The sequence below is a fragment of the Oryctolagus cuniculus genome, chromosome 7, assembly GCF_964237555.1.
Source record: "Oryctolagus cuniculus chromosome 7, mOryCun1.1, whole genome shotgun sequence".
In the NCBI taxonomy this organism is placed as follows: Eukaryota; Metazoa; Chordata; class Mammalia; order Lagomorpha; family Leporidae; genus Oryctolagus; species Oryctolagus cuniculus.
The window spans coordinates 160926493-160951537 of record NC_091438.1 but is presented as its reverse complement, the minus strand read 5'-3'; the positions used below and the strand labels follow the sequence as shown (position 1 = coordinate 160951537).

The 25045-nt window shown below is 63.7% G+C and overlaps 2 protein-coding genes across 2 annotated transcripts; one reads left to right on the top strand and one right to left on the bottom strand.

Annotated features, from left to right (window-relative positions):
- Positions 1–3094: 3094 nt before the first annotated feature.
- On the bottom strand, positions 3095–12842 carry KLHL21 (kelch like family member 21). Its single transcript, XM_051856890.2, has 4 exons — positions 11765–12842; positions 9458–9863; positions 6704–6776; positions 3095–5521 (listed from the first exon to the last, which is right to left on the bottom strand). The coding sequence occupies exons 1-4, from the start codon at positions 12783–12785 to the stop codon at positions 5228–5230; spliced, it is 1794 nt and encodes a 597-aa protein (XP_051712850.1). The 5' UTR covers positions 12786–12842; the 3' UTR covers positions 3095–5227.
- A 6108-nt stretch (positions 12843–18950) lies between these two features.
- On the top strand, positions 18951–24667 carry PHF13 (PHD finger protein 13). Its single transcript, XM_051858151.2, has 4 exons — positions 18951–19331; positions 21061–21162; positions 22088–22622; positions 22920–24667. Exons 1-4 carry the CDS (start codon positions 19293–19295, stop codon positions 23144–23146), a joined length of 903 nt encoding a protein of 300 aa, XP_051714111.1. The 5' UTR covers positions 18951–19292; the 3' UTR covers positions 23147–24667.
- The last annotated feature ends 378 nt before the right edge of the window (positions 24668–25045 follow it).

Sequence of the window (25045 nt, the reverse complement as noted above, 5' to 3'; positions counted from 1 at the left end):
TTTTGTGTTCTGGAGCTGAGGTGGTGACGCCAGCTAGTAGGGGCAAGACTGAGCACGAAGTCTCGGCAGTAAAGATGGAGTGGCGGGGCCCTTGACAGTGGCCTCACGGGCTGCTCAGGACTGAAGCCAAGCACGCCTGGGGCCTTGAGGGGCCCGGTAGTGGCCTTTCCCACAGGGATCTGTCCCCTGGGAGGATCCTAGCTGGGTCTGCATGTCCGGGGGCCTGGGTGCGCCGTGGTGGCTGCTTGGTTCTACAGCTGTGGGGAACAAGCACACGGGCGCTAGAACAGATTGACTTCTGGCGCTGGGACCCTGAGGCAATTACTTCGTTTCCTTGGTCTTGGAATCGCAACAGCACGAGCTGCACAGCCGGGTTGAGAGCCCACTGTTCACACCATCCATCACGGGGCAAGGAGCACCAACCGGAGGGCCGGGACTCCGCTCTTAAGGCGCAACCCCAAGCCTGGCGAGGTGGCAGTGCCGGTGCTGGCTGGGGCCTGGGCTCTGCCTGGCAGCACGGTATGGGGGCTCAACAGTATCCCAAAAGGCCTTTTTCATTGGCATCCTCTGCCATAGCTTGTTAGAGCAGTCACCGCGGTCAAGAGCAGACAGACTGCCGCCATCTGACAGCAGCGCTGTCCAAGAATCCGGTGCTGCAGGTTAAGCCAACACTTGGGATGTCGGAATGCCTGGCTTGGAGGCCCGGCTCCTCCACTTCCGATCCGGCCTCCTGATACTGCACCTGGGAGGCAGCAGGGGGTGGCCCAAGTAACTGCATCCCTGCCGCCCATGTGGGAGACCCAAGTGGAACTCTAGCTTGGTTTTGGCCTGGCCCAGCCCCAGCTGTTGTGGGCACTTGAGAAGTGAATTAGTGGATGGAGATCTCTGTCTCTCCCTCTGTCACTCTCAAATAAATATATCTAAAAAAGGTGGGGCGGCCGGCGCCACGGCTCACTTGGCTAATCCTCCGCCTGCGGTGCCAGCACTCCGGGTTCTAGTCCCCGGTTGGGTGCCAGGTTCTAGTCCTGGTTGCTCCTCTTCCAGTCCAGCTCTCTGCTGTGGCCAGGGAGTGCAGTGGAGGATGGCCCAGGTGCTTGGGCCCTGCACCCCATGGGAGACCAGGAGGAAGCACCTGGCTTCTGACTTCGGATTGGCGCAGCGTGCCGGCCGTAGCAGCCATTTGGGGGGGGTGAACCAACGGAAGGAAAACCTTTGTCTCTCTCTCTCTCTCACTAACTCTGCCTGTCAAAAAAAAAAAAAAAAAAAAAAAAAAAAGGCGGGTGGTGGTGTGGCGTAGTGGTTCAGCCACTGCCCGTGATTCCAGTGTCCCACAGGAGTGCCAGTTTGGGTCCTGGTTCCTCCACTTCCAAACCAGCTTCTGGCTAGAGTGCCTGGGAAGGCAGTGGAAGATGGCCCAAGTGGTTGGGCCCCTGAACCCATATAGGAGACCTAGAGGGAGTTCTAGGCTCCTGAGTTTGGCCTGGCCCAGCCCTGACCATGGTGGCCATTTGGGGAGTGATCCAGCAAAATGGAAGATCTCTGTCTCTCCCCCTCTCTCCGTAAACTATGCTTTTCAAATAAATCAATTAATCTTAAAAGAAACAACAATAGGGGCCGGCGCTTTGGCCCAGCAGATTAAAGTCCCGGCCTGAAGCGTCAGCATCCCATACGGGCACCTGTTTGAGTGCCGGCTGCTCCTCTTCCAATCCAACTCTCTGCTATGGCCTGAGATAGCAGTGGAGGATGACCCAAGTCCTCGGGCCCCTGTACCCACGAGGGAGGCCCAGAGGAAGCTCCTGGCTCCTGGCTTTGGATTGGTGCAGCTCTGGCCGTTGCGGCCATCTGGGGAGTGGACCAGCGGATGGAAGATTTCTCTGTCTCTACCTCTCTCTGTAACTCTGTCTTTCAAATGAATAAAATAAATCTTTAAAAATTCCTGAAGGCCATCCATCCTCCCTATCTAATGCTAAATCCCTCTAGAGAAAAAAAGATTATTTGAAAGGTGGAGAGACAGAGATCTCTAGGCCAAAGCCAGGCGCTAGGAACACGATTCAGGTCTCCCAGGTGGGTGGCAGAGATCCAAGTGGCTGAGCCATCACCTGCTGCCCGCGCAGGAAGCTGGAACAGAGCGGAGCCAGGACTCAAACCCAGGCACCTGGTGTGTGGAACAGGTGTCTGAGTGGCAGCTCAGCCTGCCCCACCAAACTCCTACGCACTCTCCTGTTTCACGCCCAGAGTACCCCAGCCACCCCTCACTTCCTGACCAATGGGTGCTAGGCAGCCGGTACCCAACGCCACAGGCTTGATCTCCCTGTGCAGGTCAGGAGCTGCTTCAGATCTGTTTCGTGAAAGGCCTGGAGAAGGCAAAAACCCACAGGAGTTCTGCTCCCTGCCCTGCCCAAGCTGCATCTGTGCCCTGCAGGTGCGAGAAGCGTTCCCAGCGTGATCCTCCTCAAGTGCCAGGTCCAGCCCACGGCGGATGGGAGCCCCCCCCCCCATCCTGTCTGCACCCTTGGAGGACCAGCAGGGCAGATGGGAGCCCCCCATCCTGTCTGCACCCTTGGAGGACCAGGAGGGCGGATGGGAACCCCCCATCCTGTCTGCACCCTTGGAGGACCAGGAGGGCGGATGGGAGCCCCCCACCCTGTCTGCACCCTCCTGAGGACCAGCAAGGTGGATGGGAGCCCCCCATCCTGTCTGCACCCTTGGAGGACCAGCAGGTGGGTGGGAGCCCCACTATCCTGTCTGTACCCTCCTGAGGACCAGCAAGGTGGATGGGAACCCCACCCTGTCTGCACCCTTGGAGGACCAGCAGGGCGAATGGGAACCCCCCATCCTGTCTGCACTCTCTGGAGGACCACCAGGGCTGAGCTGGCTTTCCAGCGACCAATCCCCACTGGAAGTACAGCCAAAACCGGCCCGGTGGTCCCCGTCCTCCCCACTGCCTCCCATCTGTGCTGATCTGACATGGGAAAAGGCCAGAAGGCTGTGACGCCACCCTCCTCGGAGCCTCGGCCAGGGCCCTGGGCTCCACCGTGTGGCCTCCGCCACCTGATTCCCAGAAGCCCAGCGGGAGAAAGGCAGTGACACGAAATGCATAGGAAATATTTTTATTTCAAAAAGTACTGAAGGCCTCCTAAAACCCTAGATAGGATTCTGGACACATAAGCTTATAGGATAGACAAAAATAAATACACAAATCCACCCCACCCCCTGGGGTAGGACTGGGCACTGGACACCAAAGGGAGGGTGCCTTTCATTACACAAGTCTCTGAAGCATATAAATACAGAATCATTCTAGTAGTTCAGCATTAAATACAGTCACTGAGTTTCCATAACTTAACCTGCCTTGTACACAGTTCTGTACACCTAACACGGGGACACTCCCGCGCCCAAGCGGCCCATCTTCTGTCCCAGTGCGAAGACAGCCCCGAGCGCTGGGGACACCGCAGCTTACAGGTCACGGCAGAGGGCAAGCAGCCTGATCCTGGACCCACGGGTTGGGGGCACCTGCTGGGGTGACAGCTGTTGCCGGCTCCTCCCTTGATGCCATAAACCCAAAGGCGAGGTCCTGATGGTGACCTGGGCAGCCCTGGAGCGCAGACACAGACGGGGCCAAAACCAGGCTTTTGTCACTTGAGCAGCCGCCAGGCCGTGGGCAGGAGCCTGTCCCCCAACACGACCTGGGGCAGCAGCCACCGAGCCTGCCTGCGTGGCTATGTCCTCGGACGTCCTTGACGTGCCTTCGCTGGCGTGGCTCTCAGGGCTCAGTGAGTCCCATGTGGCTGAGCCCTGTCCTGCTGTCCCCACGACAGGCCACCACCACCCGCCCACCCCATGGCTCAGCGGCAGGGGAGCTCACTGAGTTCACGAGTAGGAGGGGCAAAGGTGGGGGCCGAGGGTGGGCCAAGCGAGAACCGAGCGTCACCCTTGGGAAATGGCCTGGGGTGCACAGGAAGCCAGCAGTGTCCGAGGGGCACCCCAGGCAGCACACGGGCCCCTGAGCCTGTGGCCGCAGTGAGTCCGTCATCCCAGCCTGGTCACCGGTGCTCAGTGAGCGACAACTCCAAGAGCCAAGAGCCATGGCTGCTCCACGGTTTTCCAGCCTAACGTGATGACGCGCACAGAGTGTGCCGCGCACCAGGGGCTCTCCTTCAGAGCACGTGGGAGACGCCAGGCAGGGTCGCTGGCAGCCCTGCCAGGCATCCTGCAAAGCCGTGTGGCTGATAAAAGGGTCCTGATGTGATAGGTGACGGCGCTAACCCTACCTGCTCTGCCCCTACGAGAAAACACCTGGGACAGGGCACTTGTAAGCGCTTGCCTACGAGGAAGCAGCAGGCCACATGCCCTCTTCCCCAGAGAGAGAGCAGAGGGCAAACCCAGCAAAGGCACCTCCGAGGACTGAAGCCAGCACCTGCGGAGCCCGGCACCCCGACTCCCGCAGGGACCTCCAGAAACGGCACGGACTCCTTTCAAACCCAGGAAGCGACCGCGGAGAGCGGCCCCGTCCGGGCTGTCCCTTAGAAGCAACAGGAGCCACCCCTCCCAGGCCCGAGGACCTGGGCATGTGCAGCTGTTGGCTTGGCCAGAGCTCAAGGACAAACTCCCAAGGCCTCTAGCAGGAAGCCACAACCTTGAGAGGCAGGCTTTCGCCCTCTCCTTCACTGGCCTGGGACCAAGGCCCAAGGAGATCTCCACACCCCTGCGGACAGGCTGGCCAGGGAGACCTGCAGCCGCCCCGCCTTGTCCTCTGTGCACAGCAAACTGCACAGGCCCCGCGAGACTCAGCTCCAGGAGGCCGGGCTGTTCTGGTGTGACACCCCAGCAGGGCGCGGAGCTGGCCCACGGCGACACTCGGCACCAGACATGGAGTCTGGCACCCCAACGCTCCAGTGCCGGCATTCAGGCCCTCCCGGGAGGACGCCTTCCCCTGTTCTCCCAGGGTGGGAGCAAGCTGTGTGCACTGCCTGGGTGAGCTGGGGGCGACCTGTGGGAGCCAAGACTCACGCATGTGGAGCGGCACCTCCCCCCCACCCCAGGAACTGCCGTCGGTACCAGCAGCCGAGGCTCAATGCAGAGGCCTTCTGGGTGACAGATCCTGGGGCTCGCTGGGCCGCCCGCACTCTGCCTGTGACCCTAACCTGTCCTTGTGCACGAAGCAGTGGGTTGCTAACCCCCGCAGGTGCCAGGTTTCCTGCACCGAGGCCCACCACGGGCCTTGCCGGGGCTAGTGCAGCTCGTCGGGGTTCTGTGGCGGCCGCAGCCGGCCAGCGTCCATGTCGCCACTGCCACTGTCCAGCTCAAAGCCGCGCCCGCCCAAGGGTGTCTGTGGCATGAACTGGCGGAAGATGCTGACGCTGCCGTGCCAGAAGGTGGGCTCGGGGAGCCGCCCCACCACGCTCCATGCCCGAGTCTCCGGGTCATAAGCCTCCACCACGTCCGAGAGTTCAAACGTATTGTCGTAGCCCCCGGAGACGTAGAGTTTCCCTCCCAGGACGGCCAGGCTGCCCCCGACGTGCACCTGCGGGCCAGAGAGAAGAGTGAGGGGAGGTGGGCAGAGCCTGGCCCGAGGGCGGCGAGGGGCAGCCTCTGCACTTCCCCAGCACTGACCCGGCCGGCACAGGCCGATGCCCCTCCACGTCCTACCTAGGAACACAGGGCCCCAAGGTCACACGCAGCACCTGGCCCAGCACCGGTCCGTCCCTCTGCCCCAGGGATCTGTGCGTACAGGCCGTGCCTAGCAGTCCTTATACATCACTGGTACCCTGGGGTAGGCACCACGGCTTTCCCTGCCACAGATGGGGAAACAGGCTGGCATGGCTCATGACAGACAGCGGCAAAGCTGGGGCTTGACTCCAGGTGTGGCCCAACGGTACCGAGCCTCCCAGCACCGCCCACGGTCAGGCTGGGTGCCTGTCCCCTCCGTAAGAGGCGGCGGCCCCAGCTGGGCAGCACCTCCTGGTGTCCTGCTCAGGGCACTCAGAGGGCACTTAACATGTTTCAAGGGTTGCTGTGGCGTAGCCGGTTCAGCCACCGACTGCAACGCTGATATCCCACGTGGGCACCAGTTTGGATCCCAGCTGCTCCACTTCTAATCCCTCTCCCTGCTTATGGCTTGGGAAAGGAGTGGAATTCGGTCCAAGGGCTGGGCCCCTGTGCCCACATGGGAGACCTGGAAGAAGTTTCTGGCTCCTGGCTCCGGTCTGGCCCAGCCCTGGCCACTGCGGCCAACTGGGGAGTGAACCTGTGGATGAAAGATCTAACTCTGTCTTGCAAATTAAAAACAACAACAACAAAGTATTTCCGGGGTCAACTGCTCAGGAACTGGCTGAGGGCGGGTCAGTCCCAAAGACTCCTGTCTGATGTCACCCTTTTGCTCCAGTGCCACGAAGACAACAGGCACACCCTGCCCCAGGGCCTTGGCACTGGCGCTCGCTCAGTGGATCACCGTTTCCCAGGTCTCTGTGGGGCTGGCTCCCTCACCTCCTTGCCCTCTGGCTCAAAGGATGAACTAAGCAGTGTGACCGTGGGATCTGTGTACAAGAGGGCGACACCAACCTCCTACTAAAGGGGAGACCACCCAGACAGGGCTCTGCACAGACCCCACCCACCGTGACTGTCTCCCCAACACTCGGGGCCGTGACAGCGTGGCTATAAACAGCACCAGCCTGTGCCTCCAACGCTGGCACACCGGCCGATCTACCTGATTCATGGATGGGATCTTGTCCCATTCGTTCTTCGTCGGGTTATACACGTCCACCTCGGCAGAATCATCCCTGTGGAAGGAGCGAGGGGGAGGACAGCTGGTCAGGGCACGGGGGCAGCACCCTGGGGACGCCCCAAGGCCCTTCTCCAGTGGGGGGCGGGCTCTGCCAGGAACCTGTGTTGCTTCACGCCGCCCGGCAGCTCCCTCACCAGGAAGAGCCATCTCCAGCTCTCGCGGCTGACTCCAGGCCCCTGCACCTGCTCAGCCTGGACCCCGAGGCTGGGACCTGGCCTTGCTCCCCACACCCAGTGACCACACCCTGGGGTGCTGGAAGCCATTGGGTGACTCGGCCTGCCTGGCGCTGCTGTGGCTGCCTGCCCCCTACTCACTCCCTTCAGATCTTGAAGGCACCTCTTCCCTTCCCACCCCACCCTGTGCTGGCTTCCCGCTTGTCCCCCTGCCCCCACGTGCTCTGGAACAGCCTTTGCCCCCGCCCTCAGTGTTGCCACAAGCCCCCTGCCCTGTCCCGCCCACTGGTGTGTCCCCAGCACCCAGCATGGGCCCAGGAATGAGGATACTGGCAATGACTGCCCTCGACTGCAATCCAGATCCTTCCACCTTCCCAAGAGAAAAGCCAAGGCACTGTGGGAAGCAGCAGCAGCAGTGCTTGGAGGTCAGGGGTCAGGGGTCAGGGGTCACTCGGCATGGTGGTGCGGCAAGGGGGCGGGCCGGCCGCATCCCCGGTGAGCTGTATTCAGGGCACAGAAACGTGCACTTCCTCCACCATTTAACCTGTCTGGAGACAGGGCTCTTGGGTCCCACCTGACCACCTCACACTGCAGGACCAGCCCTCGGTCTGGGGGCTGTGAAACCCGCCGGGCTGCCCGGGCTGCCCCATCCGGCCCCCAGCTCCAGCAAAGGCAGCCGGCAGGGCCAGGCTGGCAGTGCCCCCCTGTCCTACCTCTGCAGGGTGCAGCAGCCCAGCTGGGAGCCGCTCCTGGGGGAGGAGGCCCAGGACAGCAGCCCTGCTGCTGGTCAGGGGATGAGGGCGACAGTGTGTGCTGGGCAGGAGCTGTCCCCAGACAGGGGGCGTTCCGGGCAGGGGGTTTCAGGGCTCACGGAGAGGGCGTGAACAGGGAGGCATTGGGACAAATACTCCAGGACACGGGCCCCAGCCCCGGCCTCACAGCCTCCACTCTCAGGAGGAGGCCGGGTGCCCACTGTTGCCCATAGGTCACCCTGGAAGGATAAACGTCTTCCCCCACCCCCACAACCAGGGGCTGAACCTGCCCATCGGCGAAGGCTCACCTCCCGCGGCTTCCCTAAGAAACCTGGAGGAGGGGCCAGCACCGTGGCTCACTTGCTTAATCCTCCGCCTGCGGCGCCGGCATCCCGTATGGGCGCCGGGTTCTAGTCCCAGTTGCTCCTCTTCCAGGCCAGCTCTCTGCTGTGGCCCGGGAGAGCAAAGGAGGATGGCCCAAGTGCTTGGGCCCTGCACCTGCATAGGAGACCAGGAGGAAGCTCCTGACTTCTGGCTTTGGATCGGCGCAGTGCGCCGGCCATAACAGCCATTTAGGGGGCGAACCAACGGGAGGAAGACCTTTCTCTCTGTCTCTCTCTCTCACTGTCTATAACTCTACCTGTCAAATAAAAAAAGCAACCTGGAGGAGAAATGGGTGGGTCTGCTGGGGCCCCCGCAGGCCTGGAAGCCCGGCTGAGGGGCTGAGGCGAAGGCTCTGGCACCAGCCCGCTGCTAAGCTGTATTTATAGCCATCTCCACCCCTCTGAAGACGCCTCCAGGACCTGGGGGAAGGGTCAGGTGACGTTTTATAACCCGACCAGGGCTGGCCCAAGTTCCTGGGCCACTTGCGGGACGAGCAATGGCACCTCGGTTCCCTCTGGGGCTCGTCCAGAGCGCCTGGCTCAGAGCGTCCTGTCCGGGAGGGAGGAGCAGAGGCGGCCAGGGCTGCTCGGGTGGTGAGCGGTCCTGGGCCGAGAAGCACAGCGCACACATCCTGAGGCCCCCAGAGTGAACGGGGACTGAGGGACCAGCCTGAGACCCCCCTTCCCACCTGGTCCCAAGGTCAGCGAGGCTGGAGGCCAGGCGCATGAACCTGTGCGTGCACACACGCAGGCGTAAGTCAGGCCGGGAGCCTGTAGCACCCCGCCTGGGGCATTTGGCTGCCACCAGCCAGGTCACTGATACCAGCGGCTGCCGCACGGTGACCTGGGGCCGCCTGTCTGCTCTGAGCTGCCAAGGCTGCAGCCAGGCCCCTGCACGGCCATGAGGGTCACCGGTCAGAGAACACCTGCAGGCCCACAGAAACTGCTCTGGGGCCAGAAAGCTCCAGCCGTGGGGCAGGTGCAGCTGAGACACCCGCGTGCCACAGCAGAGCGCCTGGTTCAAGTCCTGGCCACCCGACTTCCATTCCAGCTCCCTGCGGAGGTGCCTGGGCGGCAGCAGCGATGGCTCAGGTGCCGGAGCCCCCGCCATCCATGTGGGAGACCCGGATGGTGCTCCTGTTTCTGGCTTTGGGCTGGCCCCATCCTGGTTGTCGCCAGCATTTTGGGAGCGAACCAGAGGATGGAATCTCTCTCTCCCTCCTCCCTCTCTCCCGATCACTCTGCATTTCAAATAACTAAATCTTACAAAGGATAGAGCCTGCAATCACAGCTGGCCTCAGTTTCTCCATCTGCAAAGTGGGGAGAGCAGCGGTGATGTGCTCAGTACCGGGCTGGGAAGGCACTCACCTGACAAAGTACATGAGTCCGTTCAACGTCACAGTCTTGGGCGCAAAGGACCAGGGAGGGAGCTGGCCACAGTCCACGAGCGACCACAGGTCGGTTTCAGGGTGGTAGCACTGCATCACCATGGTCTCTTTGCCGGCCAGGGAGCCGATGGCGTAGAGCCGGCCACGGCAGGCGGTGGTGGAGCAGTTGTCCATGGGGTAGGTCATGGGCTGCAGGGCCTCCCAGGAGTCGGTGGTGTGGTCATAGCGCTCGGTGCTGTCCGCAGCCACCACATACAGCAGCCCGTCCAGCACGGAGGAGCTGTGGTACTCGCGGGCTTTCAGCATGGGCGCCACCTCCGTCCACTCGTTCACGCTCGAGTTGTACCTCCACACGCAGTCATAGAGCCTGGAGCCGTCCGACCCACCTGCCAGGACGCACGACGCAGCTGGTCAGCCCTCCCCGGGCCGAGTCACCCACCCCGGCCTTCCTCAACGCCCGTGAGGGCCTCTCCCTGGCGAGGAGCTAACCGCACAGGGCTTCACCTTAAACACACGTCCGCTCTCTCTTCCCAGGGCCCGGGCCAAAAGCTCCCTGCCATGGCCTTGTGGGACAGCGGAGCCCCTGCCGGCCAGCTCCTGGGGCACAATCCCAAGTAAACAGACACAGCCTCCCTCCCTGACCAGGGCCTGGGGCCCCGGGGTCAGACCTGCTGGGGAGACACCAAGCGTCTGGGTGAGCACAGGCACTGCCCATCAAATTCTAGCCAAGCTTGTGCGCGGCAGAGGGAAGGAGGATTCGGAACACGGCAAGTGAGGCTGAGAGGGCTGTTCCGGTGCTGGTTCCCGATTTTGGTGCAGGTCACCCAGGCGTGTTTTGTTGGGCAAGCCGCCCAGGCATGTCTACGCTTCTGAATTCTATTCACATCAGTAAGAAGCTAAAAGAACCCCGAGGGGTGCTGGCTGTCACCCTCAATTAAACTGCACCTACTAAGAGCATGAGAACTCCTGGGGCTCACAGGGAGCCCGGGAACCCTTGGGGCTGCACCTCTCGGCCTGGGGCAGGTGCCACAGGGTGGGGCAGACATTCCGTGTCTCGTAGCTCAGAACAAAAAGGGAGAAGACAAGAGTTCTTGGAACGCTCCCCCCTCAGCGGGCCTCCTCACCCCCACGAAATCCCCTCCGGGCAGCTGCACGGAATGACCCAGCCACCTGCCGAAACCGCGGCTGCTCAGTCGTGACAATTTATGGAAGGGCGTGCAGAAGCAGGGGCCAGTCCGGCCAGTTTGGGGCGGGAGTTCCTTGCTCAAAGCCACTGGTCAGACTTCTGTGTGTGAGGGATCGAGTCCCAGACAAGCTTGCAGGCCAAGGAAGCTGCGGCCCACGGAGCTGAGGCTGTCCCTGGGCCCCTCCCGTCCCCCTTGTCACCTAACGAGAAGCCACAGTACATCTGGGAGGGAGCAAGCTTTGTCCAGAGTGTGCCAGGCTGGGCACAGCCACTGTGATAACCAGCCCCGCGCCTCCCTGCCTGATAAGAGCCACCAAGGCCTGGGTTCTTTCCTTATATAGCAGTCCCAGACACCGCCCCTCCTCACCCCTCCAAGGAGGTAGCCTCCTGTTTGAGCGCGAATTATCCTTAATGAAAAACGTGGGAGAAGCCCAGGGCTCGGGCAGGCTGGGGCCCGCCCACCATGACTCGGCAGTGTTTTGGGGTTTGGGCCAAGGAACTGGAAGAAAACCTCCCAACATGTGACCCTGTTTACAGTCCCAGGCCTCGCGGGGCCTAAGCACCACGTGACCCCCAACGCAGGGCTCAGGTGGGAGTCAGAGGGAGCCCTGTCACCCGGATGGGGGGAGTGAGTCAGGAGGTCCCAAGCCTTGTCACCCGGGCAGGGCACAGCGAGTGAGTCAGGAGATCCCCTGGCTCAGCGGGGAGGGGACGGCCCCGGCTGGGGGAGAACGTCTGGCTCCCGCCCGTCCCTGGGTTCCCGAGGGAAAAAGAGAAAGCACCCATTGTGTGGGTGAATGCCCCAGCCGCTTCCAAATGACCAAGGTTGGGGGGGGGGGCTCTTGCCAGGGAGGAGCTGGCTCAGCCAGGCAGGCCCGCGGCACAAGGCACACAGACCACAAGCAGCTACTTGTCTGTCCCCCCCACCCCCTTTCCACACACACACACACACACACACACACACAGGGCCCTTCTTCTGGTTTCCAAGTGTCACCAAGACACACCGCTGCCCAGGAGCGGCCCCTCCACTGCAGGTAGAGAGGCGGCCTCCCCTGGGGCCCGAGAACCCGAGCGCACCCCCCGCCAGCCCAGGCCACTCACCCGTCACGTAGATGTCGTTCCCCAGCGCCACGATGCTGTAGCCTCCGCCCAAGTGGTCGGGGAACTCGGCCAGGTAGCGCCACTGGCCCGTCTGCGGGTTGTAGCAGTCGACGGTGACCAGCTCGTCGCAGTCCTGGTCGCAGCCGCCCACGAGCACCAGGATCTCGGCGAGGCCGGTGGAGGGGCGCGGGCGCATGCGGGGGCAGGGCCCGCGGTCGTGGCGGTCGTAGCGCGCCGCCTGGAAGTCGCGCGCCTCGCGCAGCAGGCGCAGGCAGGGCGGGCAGCGCGCCACCAGCGGCTCGGCCTCGACGTGCGCCAGCAGGTAGAAGCGGCGCACGAAGGGCAGGCGCACGGCCTCGAGCAGCTGCGGCCAGTGCGCGGCGCGGCGCGGCGGGTCGGCGCGCACCCAGCGCAGCGCCAGCTGGTAGGCGGCCTCCTCCTTGGGCACGCACAGCCCGTCGTCCCGCAGGTAGCGCAGCAGGCGCGCCAGCGGCAGCCGCTCCAGCTGCTCGGCGCCCAGCTCGCCCACGTGGCGCAGGATGAAGCGCTGCGCCGCGCTGGCCAAGCCCGAGCAGCTGAAGGCCTCGGCGAAGTCCTGCATGTCCAGGCAGTTGGCCAGGTCGAGCTGCTGCTGCAGGAAGGCGCCGCACGCCTCCTTCACGGCCGGGAACTGCAGCAGGTCGGCGGCGCGCAGCAGCGGCTCGGCGTTGTCGCCGCTCACGGCCACGCGGCCCGTGTAGCTGAAGTCCAGCAGCAGCTGCAGCATGTCCGGCGGCACCCCGTGCAGGCGCACCCGCTCGGCGCGGCTTTCGCGCAGCTGCCCGGCGAACATGGCGCGGAAGTAGGGGCTGGCGGCCGCCAGCACGGCGCGGTGCGCCGGGAAGTCGCGGCCGCCCGCCGCCTCCAGGGTCACGTCCAGGAACTTGCGCTCGGCGCGGAGCTGGCTCAGGCCGCGCAGCAGGCTCAGGGCGTGCGCGGGGTCCGAGAAGGGCAGCACGGCCAGGGGCGCCGGCCGCTCCATGGCGCTGGCGCTGGCGCTGGCGGGGGGGGAGCCCGAGGACGCCGCGGCCGCCGGGCGCCGCCGCTCTAAATACGGCCGGGAAGGGCGGCCCGGCGGGGGCGGGGCGGGCGCGGCCAGCGCCGCCCACTTAACCCCGCCGGGCCCGGCGCCGCGCCCGCCCCCGACTCTGCCGGCTGAGTCACAGCTGTCCGCGGCCCCGCCGCCTCGCTCCGCCCTCCTGCCGGGGCTTCCCGCGGCTCCCGCCGGCGCCCGGGCCCGCGGGACGGCGGGTGGCCAGGGCGCACTCGGGCCTGCCCACGACCCGCCCAGACCCGGCCGCTCCGCGGAACCCGGGAGAGGCTAGCGGGGCCCCGAGGGCGAAGCCACCCCCTTTCGCGCCTGGGACAATGGCCTTTATTTATTGGTTGATTTGTTTCCTTAGTTCCGAGGGTTGCTGGTGAACCCCATCACGGGACTGACTTCGAACGAGATACATACATATATAATTTGTTTTTCTTCTACAATTCAGGACCGAAGCACGCACAAGCCTGAGGGGTGTCGGTGACGTTTCTTCTCGGCGCATCCATAAGCGACCCCGGGGCCGGACCCCAGACTCGCGCTCCGCGGTGGCGTTGCGGGGGTCGCCCAGTTACTGCCCAGCCGCGAGCCGGACCCTGCGGGCTCCGCAGCTGCCCTCCCAAGGAGTGGACCTGCCCCGGGGCGCCCCGGCCGGCGGCTCCGCGGGAGGCCCAGGAGCCGAGGCCCCCAGCGGGGACAGGGAAAGCCTGGGCTCCCCTCCTGTGTCGGGGGAGGACACTTGGAAGCCGCTTTGCTCAGGGTCAGAGCAGAGCAGTCCTGGGGTGTGCAAACTCGGGTGCTCGCCGCCCACGTGCGCCCCGGGAACCGGCTGTCAGTCCCCGCCCGCAGCGAGCCGGGCCCCGCACCGTGCCGCCGGGCTGCGTGTCGGGTCCGCCCGAGCGGACAAGCCTCCAGGTGCCCTGCGGGCTGCCCGTTGCCCATAGAAGGACTGCTCTCACGGCTGCCAGCGGCCGCGGCCCCGGCATTCCTGCCCCGGAGCCCGGCCAATCGCTCAGTTGCGTAGGCTTTGTGACGAGCGGGAGCCACCAGGAAGTGGACGTTCGCGGCGGGCCTGCAATGCCCCTGGGTCAGCCGTCCACCTGCACTCGCTCAGTGCCGCTTCCGGCCCGGAGCACACAGCAGCTTTTTTTTTTTTTTTTAATTTCTAGCAACAGGCGCTCATTTAAACATCTTCTGTGCATCTCACCGTGCAGCCATGAGGAATGCTGGAGAAATTTACGGAAAGGGAAGGGTGGGTGGGCCGTGCTATCGTGTTAACTGAAAAGTCAGATTACTGAGGGTATGAGCCAGTGGCCTGTGTGTTCATATGTCTAGAAAAAATAACATTTACTTTAGATGGCTAAGGTTTTTTTTTTTTTTTTTTTTTGCTTACCTGCATTTTCTGTTTGTACCTGTGAATTCAAAAAAATCATACAAGTTCAAAATAAAGAATCCCGTCTCCGAGAAGCGCGAGACAAAGTGTGTCAGCATTTGGGGCCGTGTGCACGTCCCAGCTCACTGCACAGGGGCAGGTCTGTGGGCCATGTCTGCCAGGCTGAGGAGCCCACGACCTGGGCCAGCCGCTTAGCTGCTGTCCCCTCTGCACTGACCACGTCATCGACTTAGCAAACCCTGTTGGGTCAGACTCGGAGGTCATCCGACACTGGCTCCTGCTTGGAATCTGTTGTTTGCTGAGAAACCTGTTAACTCGGACAAGCACCAGGCTTTGTCAGATAAAAGCTTCAGTCACGAAAAAGTTAAAAGTTGACCTCTTTTATGTTTCTTTGAAAGCTGAGAGAGACCTTCCACCCTCTGGCTCACCCTCCAAACGCCCCAAACAGCCAGGCAGGAGCCAGGGGCCAGGAACTCCATCCATGTCTCTCCCATGGGTGGCGGACCCGAATGCTTCAGCACACTGTCTGCTGCGGCCCCCCAGGGTGCAACCGGCAGGAACCAGGCACTCCAGTGTGGAATGGAATGTGTGTCACCACAACCCCCACCCCAGTAACTTTTGCAATGTGATTTAAAAAATAACGGCACTACTTAGTTAAAAACACTCAAGCTGCTTAGTTTTGATATTTGAAATTTAATTTTAAGCAGACAGGACAAGAGGAGACAGGATCATTTTAAAAGCTGCTGTAATTTTTTTTTTTTTTTTGGCTTTGACATTTAAGAACACATCCCTTAGCATTTATAGACAAGCAACTGAACCTTTTTTTGCTATCACATACCCTGAATTTCTGTCTTTGGGCCTCCTAATATGTGACTTGTAATGTGCTTACTATAAGCTTTTCTTTTTTAAAAATTTTAAGATTTATTCACTTATTTGAAAAGCAGAGTTAGAGAGGAAGAGACAGAGAGAGGTCTTCCGTCAGCTGGAGCTGGGCCAGTCTGAAGCCGGGAGCCAGAGGCTCGTCCAGGTCTCCCACGTGGCATCTGGCCGTCCTCCTCTGCCTTCCCAGGTGCATTAGCAGGGAGCTGGATCAGAAGCGGAGCAGCTGAGATTCCAACCGGTGCCCATATGGGATGCTGGCACCACAGGTGGTGACTTTACCTGCCACGCCACCATGCCAGCCCCCAAATTTTTAAATTCATTTTTTTAAAGATTTATTTTATTTATTTGAAAGACAGAATTACAGAGAGGCAGAGACAGAGAGAGAGGTCCTCCATTTGCTGGTTCACTCCCCAGATGGCTGCAACAGCCGGAGCTGTGCCGATCTGAAGCCAGAAGCCAGCAGCTTCTAGGGACTCAAGGACTTGGGCCATCTTCTGCTGCTTTCCCAGGCCATAGCACAGAGCTGGATTGGAAGAGGAGCAGCTGGGACTAGAACCAGCGCCAATATGGGATACCAGCGCTGTAGGCCAGGGCTTTAACCTGCTGTGCCACAGCGTCAGACACCCCCAACTTTTTTTTAATTTAAGGACTATTATATGCTCATTAAATGCATTTATGTATATAAATGAGCTGTTGTCAGTGAAAGCATTTCAGGTGTTTGGCACACACAGTTAGCTAGTATCTTCATATTCTAACAAGATGAGCAGTAACACAAGAAATTCATTGGATACACAGGTTTTTATTTCTTACTATATGAAAAGCTGACAATATATGGTCTAGAAATTATTTATTAATGATGTCAAATCATTCACACATGTTCATACAGCAATGAAAGCTGAAAACAGTATGATTTTGAGCCATTCTCACTTTCTCCCTCGTCTCCTGGAGCTGGCAGGGAGCAAGGCAGAAGGCAGAGGGCAGTGAGCATTCATAACAACACGAAGTTGAACAAAAAGCTAACATCAGGAAATTATTCTGGGAAAAATAAATCTTTGGTTGTGTTCACACCCACATTTGAGCAGTTAAAATAGGAAGCAGAGAGCTTTCCTGAATGTTCCCCCAAATGAATGTGGTGTGCGTAGCCCTGAGATTTAGGAAGGTGAAGCTATATTTGGTAACTCAATTAAAATAACAACATTCTCAAGTTACTTACTGGGAAACCATGGTATTCTTAGTATTTTTAACTTGTCACAACCTGTGCTACTGTAGGTTCCCCCTCCTCTTTCCTAAGTGACTACAATCATCTGATAACTAGCGCTCCTCAGCAGGTTTTTTTTTTTTTTTAAGCAGAAAACAAAGACTCATAAGTCCCGGGGAGCTGGCTACTGTGGCTAACGCTTTGAGTTAATGGAGGGATTCTGGATTCAGCCCCCTGTGCCCAGGAGTAGTGCAGGGCACCTGAGAAAAACCCCAAACCCAAACCCTTCGCACAGAGAAAGTCAGCTTTGCTGCCGGGCACATGCACACCAGCCACGCAGTTTGGGTCAACTTCGGTCAATGGCGGGTGCCAGCCTCTTCTTTTTCCTTCTTTTCTAAGACTAGGGAAGGAACGGCAGGAGGACTGTCCAAATCTCCTTCAGAGGCTCCATTTCAAAGGCAAACTGGAGACCAAAAAGTGCTTGCCAGGTCGCTTTCCTGGCGTGGGGAGCAGGGAGGCCAGCACTGGACAGCCCGGGGCCCACCACTCTCCGTGCTGCGCGCCGGCCCACTGGGCACTACTCCCTCCCAGCGAGGCTCATCACCTGGCCCCCAGGACACAGCCCCAGTCTGGGACCTCCCTAAGTGCGCTGGTACTTCGGAGCTACTCCTTTCTTTCGGGGTTGGCAATCAGCGTGTGCGCACGTGTGAGTGTGTGCGCGTGTGTGGGGTGTAACGTTCATCTCGTTGACAACCAGCGCGTGTGACAGTGTGTGACAATTAGTGTATGTGTGACTTTTAAGCTAGTCCTTTCGGGTTGACAGTTTCTTAGTGTGTGTGTGTGAGTAGTATGTAATGTTCACCTCGTCGACAATCAGCCTATGTGTGACAATCAGCGTGTGACACTCAGTGTGTGTGTATGTGTGTAGGATGTTGTTTATCTCGTTGACAATCAGCGTGTGTGTGTGGAGGATGTAACGTTCATCTTGTTGACAATCAGTGTGACAGTGTGACACTTAGCCTGTTTGTGACACTGGCCTGTGTGTGTAGGATGTAACGTCCATCTCATTGACAACCACAATGTATGTGTGTGACAGAGTGTGTCACCACCAGCCTCTGTGTGTGTGTGTGTGTGGAGGGTGCAAGGTTCACCTCGTTGACAATCAGTGTGACAGCGTGTGTGTGTGTGAGGAGGATGTCATGTGCACCTCGTTGTCAATCAGCATGCGTGTGTGTGACAGTGCGTGTGTCACCATCAGCCTGTGTGTGTGCATGGAGGGTGCAATGCTCATCTCGTCAAATGCCCGACAGCCTCGGGTGGGTGTCGCCTCTCCCACCTCTTCCTCAGGCCAAGCACGCTGACCCTGGGCCCCGCCGCTGACCTCAGGACATGGGCTCTGGCCTTGGGCGCCGCCGCTGACCTCAGGACATTGGCTCTGGCCGCACCGATAACCGGGGGACGCTGCGGGGCTGGGGAGGAGCTGTTAGTGGACGCCTGGCAGCCTGCGACCACCGCCTCCGCTTCCACCTCGGTCACTTTACCTGGGGGGGGACCCCAGCGAGGGGCGGTGACCCAGCACCCACACCGCGACACCCGACAGTGAGACTGCCACTTACCGCGCCAGGGCGCTCCGCCAACCTTCGGCCCGCCGAGGGGCGTCTGTGCGACAACCCAGGCTCCTCGGGACCCGTCTTCCCGCCGGATCCGTCCGGGGACCCCACCGCCCCGCAACGGCCCGCGCTCGAGGCCTCCGCCGTCAATCACCGCGACTCCGCCCGGGCCACCCCCACCCACGGGAAAAGTTGTGAAGCGGCCCGCGGGCGCCCCGGCCCCGCGTCCGTCAGCGCGGCCGCCGTCCACGCCCGGAGGCCCGCACCGCCGCGGCCGTCCCGAGCGGGGGCAGGGGCGGCGCCGACCACCACCACAAGGGAATTCCAAGCAAGCACCTCTACCTCGCGGGCGACGCCGGCGGCCGGCCCGACCCCGCCTCACGCGGCCTCTGCGGCCCCGGCCCCGCCGGCCTCGGCCCCGCCGCTCCCGCGGAGCCCGCGCCGCCGGCCAGACACCCGCAGCCGCGAAAACAAGCTCGCTCCGCCCGGCCCGGGCGCTGGGGGCGACCGCGGCTCCGCCCGCAGGGAGCGGGCCGGGGGCGGCGGCGACGTCAGTGCCCCCGCCCCACTCGGGGAGCAGAGCGCGGGGACCCCGGCCCCACAAAAGAGCACAAACCCCAAGCCCCCAGCGCACAGATGGGAGGCGCCAGCCGCCGCCCCCCGCGACCCAGGCCCGCCAGTCCCGCCCCCCACCCGCAGGGGCGACCCCCGCCCCCGCCCCCGCCCCCGCCCCCGCCCGCGCGCAGTCTGAGGCGCAGCCACTCGCGCTGCCCCTCCCCCCTGCCTCCCTGGCTGAGCGGGCGCAAGCCCCCGCACCTCCCCCGCTCGAGCGGCCCTCGAGCCCCCGAGACCCCGCCTCCGCACTCCCGGGGGCCGCCGCGAGGCCCCATGGGTGTTGGAGTCCCGAAGCGGCCTTTGTGCGCCGCATTGGCTGGCCACGGACTACGACTCCCACAATGCACCGCGCCACGCCCCCGCGCCGCCGGCCCCTAGACGCCGCCAGACTACATCTCCCGACAGCCCTCGCGGCCCTCCCGCCCTCCCTCCGGAGACACGAGCCGAACTGGGCGTCAGGTCGGGGAGCCGGTCGGGTTCCCGCTCGCCGCCGCCGCCGCCCCCCGCCGCGACTCTCCCGCCGCGCCGGCCGCGGGAGCTGCATCGCCTACTCTGCTCGGTAGTGGAGCCGCCAGCCCGGGAGCACAGAACCCGAGACGCGACACGCCGAGCCCCTCATCGCCTCCAGCCGGAGCGACCCCTCCCGGGTCCGCCCTCGCCTTGCGAGGCCACCGGAGCCCCCAGCCCCCGGCGGCCCCACTCCCGCATCCCGGCCCCTGCACTCCCGCAGCCGCCGCCCCCCACCCCGGAACATGGACTCCGACTCCTGCGCCGCCGCCTTCCACCCGGAGGTGAGTGGGAGCTGCGCCCCGGCCGCCCCCCGGCCGCCCCCACCCGCTCTGCGCTCCCCGGGGAAGCCCGACCCCCGGCCGCCGCGAGTGCGGCCCTCCCCTCCCCCAGCTCTGCCTCGTCGCCCCCCTCAGCCCCCGCCCCCCGCTCGGCCGGCGCCCCGTCCTCCCCTGCCCGGACGCCCGCGCCCTCCCGCGCCCCCTCCGCAGGGCCGCCGCGCCCACTCGGCTGCTCGGGGCGCCTCTCCGGCCTCGCGTCGCCCTGGGACCTGTCCGCTGCCCCGGCCCCTCCCGCCGGCCTGCTGGCTCCTTCCCCGCCCCCGGGGACGCGGTCCGAGCTGCCGCCCGCGCCGCGCTCCCGCTTCTCTCGCAGGGCCCCCTCCCCCTCCTCCCGGGGGGCTCCCGGCTCCCCTCGGCCGGGGGGCTCGGCCCGCGCGGCACCGCCGCTCTCCCGGTCCCCCCGGCCCGCGCCCCGCCCCCTGGCTCCGCTCGCGGCCCGGTCGGCCCCCGCCCCCTGAGTGGCTCCGGGCCGCGTCTGTCGGGGGTCCGCACCCTCTCCGGGGCCCCGAGCCGGCGCCCCCACGCCCTCGGGCGCGCTCGCCTCCCCCTGCGGAGCCCCCGGCCCCCGCCCGCGGCGCGGCTCGCCTCGCTCCGCCCCGGCTCACTCCCCCTCCTTCCGGGGATCGGCCCTCGGTTCTCCCCGCGGTCCCCCGGCGGCCGCCCGCTCGCTCGCCCCCTCCCCGCCGGGGTCCGGGGTGCGGGGCGGGTGGCCGGGGCGGGTGGGGGAGGGGAGGCGGCGCCGGGCGCTCCTCGGTCGCGTGGCCGCCCGGGGGGGGGTAGTGGTTTCGCGGGGCCTCCGGAGCCCAGGGACGCCCGAGTGTCGCCCGGCAGCCCCCCGCCCCCGCGGAGTGGGCCCCGCACCTTCCGGGCCCGATGTCGGCGGGGAGGGGGCCGCCCCGCCATCTGCTGTGCCCGCAGGCGGCGGCGCGGGGAGGCGCGGGTGCCCTCCGCCCTGCCCGAGGAAAAGTTCCTCCCGGAGTCGGAGCGGCGGGGCGCGGCGTGGGCCGTGCGGGGCGGGCGGCCTCGGGGGTCCGGCGGCGGAGCCTGGAGTTCGGGGAAGAGGAGGCGCCGGCGGCTGCGCGCGAGGGTGCCCCCGCGTCCTCCGGCGTCGGCGTGGCGGTGCTGGGGGACCGCGCTCGGGTCGGGCCGGCGGGGCGCCTCGGTGAGGCCGGGGTGGGGGCCGGAGTGCCGAGAAGCCCGCGGCCAAAATGCCGGCCGGCCGAGGGAGCGGGGGCTGGGCTACCTCGGGAGAAGTCCCTTCCCGCGGCCTCGAGGGGAGGGCGGGGCGGGGCGGAGGTCTCCCCGTGGGCCTCCGCGGGCGGCCTGCTGGGCTCCCGGAGACCCCCGACCCCTGGCGCCCGGGGGACCCCTCAGCAGCAGGGAGGGGTCTCCCCAGGCCACTTGAGGTGGTTTCGGTGGGAGAGGCTGTGGCAGTCGGGGTAGGACTCCCGGCGGCCGGCCGAGGAGCAGATAAGGCCGGCAGCCGCACACAGGCGCAGAACCGAACTTCTGTGCAGGCCTTTATCTCGCAGCCGGCTTCCCGCGATCGTGGCCTGAAATCGCAGCGCTGGCTCCCTCTGGCAGTGGAGTGAAGCCTTGGCCGCGGATCCCGGGTGCACCCCGCAGCGTAGTTGGGGTGTGGGCGCCCGCTGACGGCTCCTCCCCTTCGCAGGAGTACTCGCCCAGCTGCAAGAGGCGGAGGACCGTGGAGGACTTCAACAAGTTCTGCACCTTCGTGTTGGCCTACGCTGGCTACATCCCCTACCCGAAGGAGGTAACCCTCAGGCCGTGAGGGCTGGGCGTGGGCAGGAAGGGCCTCCGGGGGTGACCGCTTGTTTGCTTGTTTGCTCCCTGCCTGCCCTTACAGAGGGCCAGCACACGCCGACCGAGGTGGGGGTGTGGGGGTGTCCGTCGATCCGGTAGTTACCGACAGGGACACCAAGGCATCAGAGGGCCCCGCTCGCCCCGGGCCCTGGTGGGTTAGAGGTGGAGCTCCGGTGTCTAGCAGCCTCCGTGTTGCGGTAACACCACGCACGGAGTCTTCCAGGGACGGCTGCATCAGGTCTCCTGCTGGGGAGAGGGCCGGCCGGTGGGCCAGAGCTGCCGCGCTGTGGGATGTGAGGGGCCTTGGTCACAGCGTGCAAGGCTAGACGTGGAAGAATCCAGCTTTCCGGAGCCAGGCCCCGCGTCGTGACACCAGTGCCGCCGGTGCCTCGCTGGCTCTGGACGGCTCCATGCAGGAGGCTGCCTGTTGGCAGATGCCGTGCCTGGAAGGGCTGCAGCCGGCGCCCGCTCGCTGCTTTGGGGCAGGAGTTGCCTGCTTCAGTGTTGTGTTATTATGGGATATCTCCAGGTTTTTTAAAAGTGTCAGGAAATTCTCAAAACTAATTTAATTCACTTAATTAAAAAAGCGTTCCTCTTGGGAGGGGAAGTGGAGGAGAGGTTGACAGAGAAGGTGAGGGGTGAGGTGCCGGCGGCGCCTCTTCCCGACAGCTCACTTCCTGCCTGGGACGGGGCCTGGGGTTCAACAGCAGAGGGGGTCTCTCCTCCAGCCTCGCCCGTAGTGCTGCCGAGCCGAGAGGTTCGAGGCTGTGTGGACGGATGCCTCCTTCGAGGGCGCCTGGCCGGGGTGCGGCCGGGAGGCTGTGGGGCCGGCTGGCCCCGGCGCCGTAACCAGAACCTGCGCCGCCTCCTTTCAGGAACCGCCTCTGAGGAGCAGCCCCAGCCCGGCCAACAGCACCGCGGGCACCGTGGACAGCGATGGCTGGGACGCCGGCTTCACCGACGTGGCCGCCTCGGTGCCCCTGCCGGTCTCCGATCGCTGCTTTAGCCACCTGCAGCCCACCCTCCTGCAGCGAGCCAAGCCCAGCAACTTCCTGCTGGACAGGAAGAAGACGGACAAGCTGAAGAAGAAGAAGAAGAGGAAGCGCCGGGACAGCGACGGGCCCGGGAAGGAGGGCTACAGGGGCGGCCTGCTGAAGCTGGACGCCGCCGCCGCCTTCGCCGAGACCCCCGCGAGCCCCGCCCTGCAGGGCGTTCCCCAGGCCCCCGGCGACCCCTGCTCGGGCTGGGACTCTGACACTCCCTCCAGTGGGTCTTGTGCCACTGTGTCACCTGATCAGGTCAAGGAAATAAAAACTGAAGGCAAACGGACTATCGTCCGGCAGGGGAAGCAGGTGGTGTTCCGGGACGAGGACAGCACCGGCAACGACGAGGACATCATGGTGGACTCCGGTGAGTGCTCCCTGGGGGCGCGTGGTGGCCGGCGGAGGCCCCTCTCGGGAGTGGGCGGTCCCTGCCCCCTCCTGGGAGGAGGGCTCGCTCTGTAGCAGCAGCAGAGATCCAGGGCGCAGCTCAGAATCTCCGAGCGCGTGGCGGCCGCACCCGGGGCCCTTTGTTGTGAGCCTGCACGTTAAGTGCAGGACGGATGGGTTCCGGACACTCGGCTGCCCTGTCTGCCGGGCCAGCGGCCCCTGGGCTGGGAGGCTGAGCGGTTACGTCCCCTCCTCTTAGCGTTTTCCTTTCTTTCAGATGACGACTCCTGGGACCTCGTCACCTGCTTCTGCATGAAACCGTTCGCTGGCCGCCCCATGATTGAGTGCAACGAGTGCCACACCTGGATTCACCTGTCCTGCGCGAAGATCCGCAAGTCCAACGTCCCCGAAGTGTTTGTCTGCCAAAAGTGCCGGGACTCCAAGTTCGACATCCGCCGTTCCAGCCGTTCCCGCATGGGCTCCCGGAAGCTGTTTCTGGACTGACGGCCGCCGGCCAGGAGACTGGGCGAGGAGCCGCAGGGTCGGCGGGCTCTTTGGCCTCTCGGTTGAGCACAGAACTCTTGAGCTCTGGTGTGGGCAGATGCCTGCCACTCAGGTGCCTAAGCTAAAGGACAGGCTGTCCACGCAGACGAGCTGTACATAGCCAGTGACCGAGTAAAACCCCCGTGGCCAGCGCTGCCAGAGCTGTGTCCTCCGCAGTGCAGGTGGGCGGGACACCCGGCGCGGTGGCCTTGGGTCGGCCAGAAGTGCGGGTGCGTGGTAGCTGTGAGTTGTCGCTGACCTTGTGACAGATGCCCGCTACTTGGGATGAGCGCTCTTCCTTCCTCCACGTGCCAGGGGAGGGGGAGGGGTGTCTCCCTGGCCTGTCTGAACGGCCATGCGTGTCAGTTTCTTCCCACGTGTCTTACCATACGTGTCTACAGCAGCCGTCAGACGTTCGCCCCTACCTTTGTGGTCCGCCCCTGCCTGGCTCAGCTGCCCAAGCCGGGGGAGGCGAGCCCCTTAGCAGTTCTTAGGTTTCCTTCTGTCTGTTGAAAAAGGGACAGTGTGCGGCCACCTCTATGGAAAGGGGGTTGGTTGGGGGTTGAGGTGGCCCTTTGTTCATAACTCAGTTTCCTGATTTGCACGATGTAACAAAATCTGTCTTTTTGCACGATGCTGCCAAAGTATTGGCCAATTTCCTGCTGGGTGCTGGTCCCGGCGGGCCCAGGTGAGCTGTTGGCAGGTGTGGGAGCTCCTGGAGGGGATGAGAGTGGTGGTCCTTCACGGGGTGGGGGAGGGGAGCGGCTGGTCCACGGGGCAGGGGGAGGGCGTGAGCCCTTTCGGTTTGCAGTCAGTGAGGTGTTGGTATTGGCCCCCGGAAAGACGGGAACTGGGGTCCAGGCGGGGAGGCCACCGGGAGGGCCAGGGCCGGGGCTCTGGGACACAGCTGGTCTGGGCACCTGTTTGTGAAGTGTTTCCACGAGCCTTGTTCCCTGGAAGGCGGAGAGGGAGTAGTGCCCAAGTGTGCTTGTAGCGGGGCGGGGGTCTCGGGCCAGCAGAGTTCTCTCCCGAAACTCCAGGGCGGATACATAGTTTGCTGTTGTCGCATCTCTCCTGTCGGGCCGGGTCTGTCTCTGTGTTTTAATGCTTCTGTCAACAAGTAGCGAAACAGTGGTGAAGCCGTGTTTGTCGGGGGCTCCCCAGCCCAGAGCCAAAGAGCTGCCCGGCCGCGCCTGCCCAGCCCAAGTTCCAAAGTCGTTTCTGTTTTAAACTTGAGCTTTTAGAAGTGCATTTAAGAGCCTGGAGCCGGGCCGCGCTGGTGTCGCCTCGGAGGGGCTCCATGGGGTCCCCCGCTTCCTCCTGGTCTGTGGCAGAGCCGCGCCAGGGCTGGGGCCCGCTGGGCTTGTGTGGTCAGCTGCTTTGTGCAGGGTCCCGGCCGTGGTCCCGTGTGGTGTCCGTCTGCATAAACCAAGCTGTTTCTGTGAAACTGTACATTTGTAAATAAAGATGGTTCTCCTTTGAGCGCGGCGCCGGCCTGTGTGTTCCGTGCAGAGGGCATGGGGGGCTCCCCGTGCCGCGCGGAGGGGCCGGGGCTGGGCCAGTAGGGGAGGTGAGCGCCTAGCGCGCGCTATGCAGAGAGGCGAGACCACCACCCACCTCCCAGCCCAGCCTTACCGCGCGGGGGGAGGGGCGATGGGCAGGGGTCTCGGCCGGCCCCCTCCCTCCCCGCAGCGCCAGGCTCTTCGAGGGCGCGGGGCCGGGCCGGGAGGTGAGCGGTCCAGGGCGCGTGATGCAGAGAGGCGAGACCACTGCCCATCTCTGAGCCATACCCGCGCTGGGGGAGGGGCGATGGGCAGGGGTCTCAGCCGGCCCCCTCCCTCCCCGCAGCGCCAGGCTCTG

Coding starts and splice junctions, on each gene's coding strand:
- KLHL21 (XM_051856890.2), bottom strand. CDS start 12,785: ATGGAGCGGCCGGCGCCCCTGGCCGTGCTGCCCTTCTCGGACCCCGCG. Junction 6,777..9,457: donor GGACTCATGTACTTTGTCAG/GTGAGTGCCTTC, acceptor CTCCTTCCACAG/GGATGATTCTGCCGAGGTGG. Junction 5,522..6,703: donor AGATCCCATCCATGAATCAG/GTAGATCGGCCG, acceptor TCTGGCCCGCAG/GTGCACGTCGGGGGCAGCCT.
- PHF13 (XM_051858151.2), top strand. CDS start 19,293: ATGGACTCCGACTCCTGCGCCGCCGCCTTCCACCCGGAG. Junction 21,163..22,087: donor ACATCCCCTACCCGAAGGAG/GTAACCCTCAGG, acceptor GCCTCCTTTCAG/GAACCGCCTCTGAGGAGCAG. Junction 22,623..22,919: donor GGACATCATGGTGGACTCCG/GTGAGTGCTCCC, acceptor CCTTTCTTTCAG/ATGACGACTCCTGGGACCTC.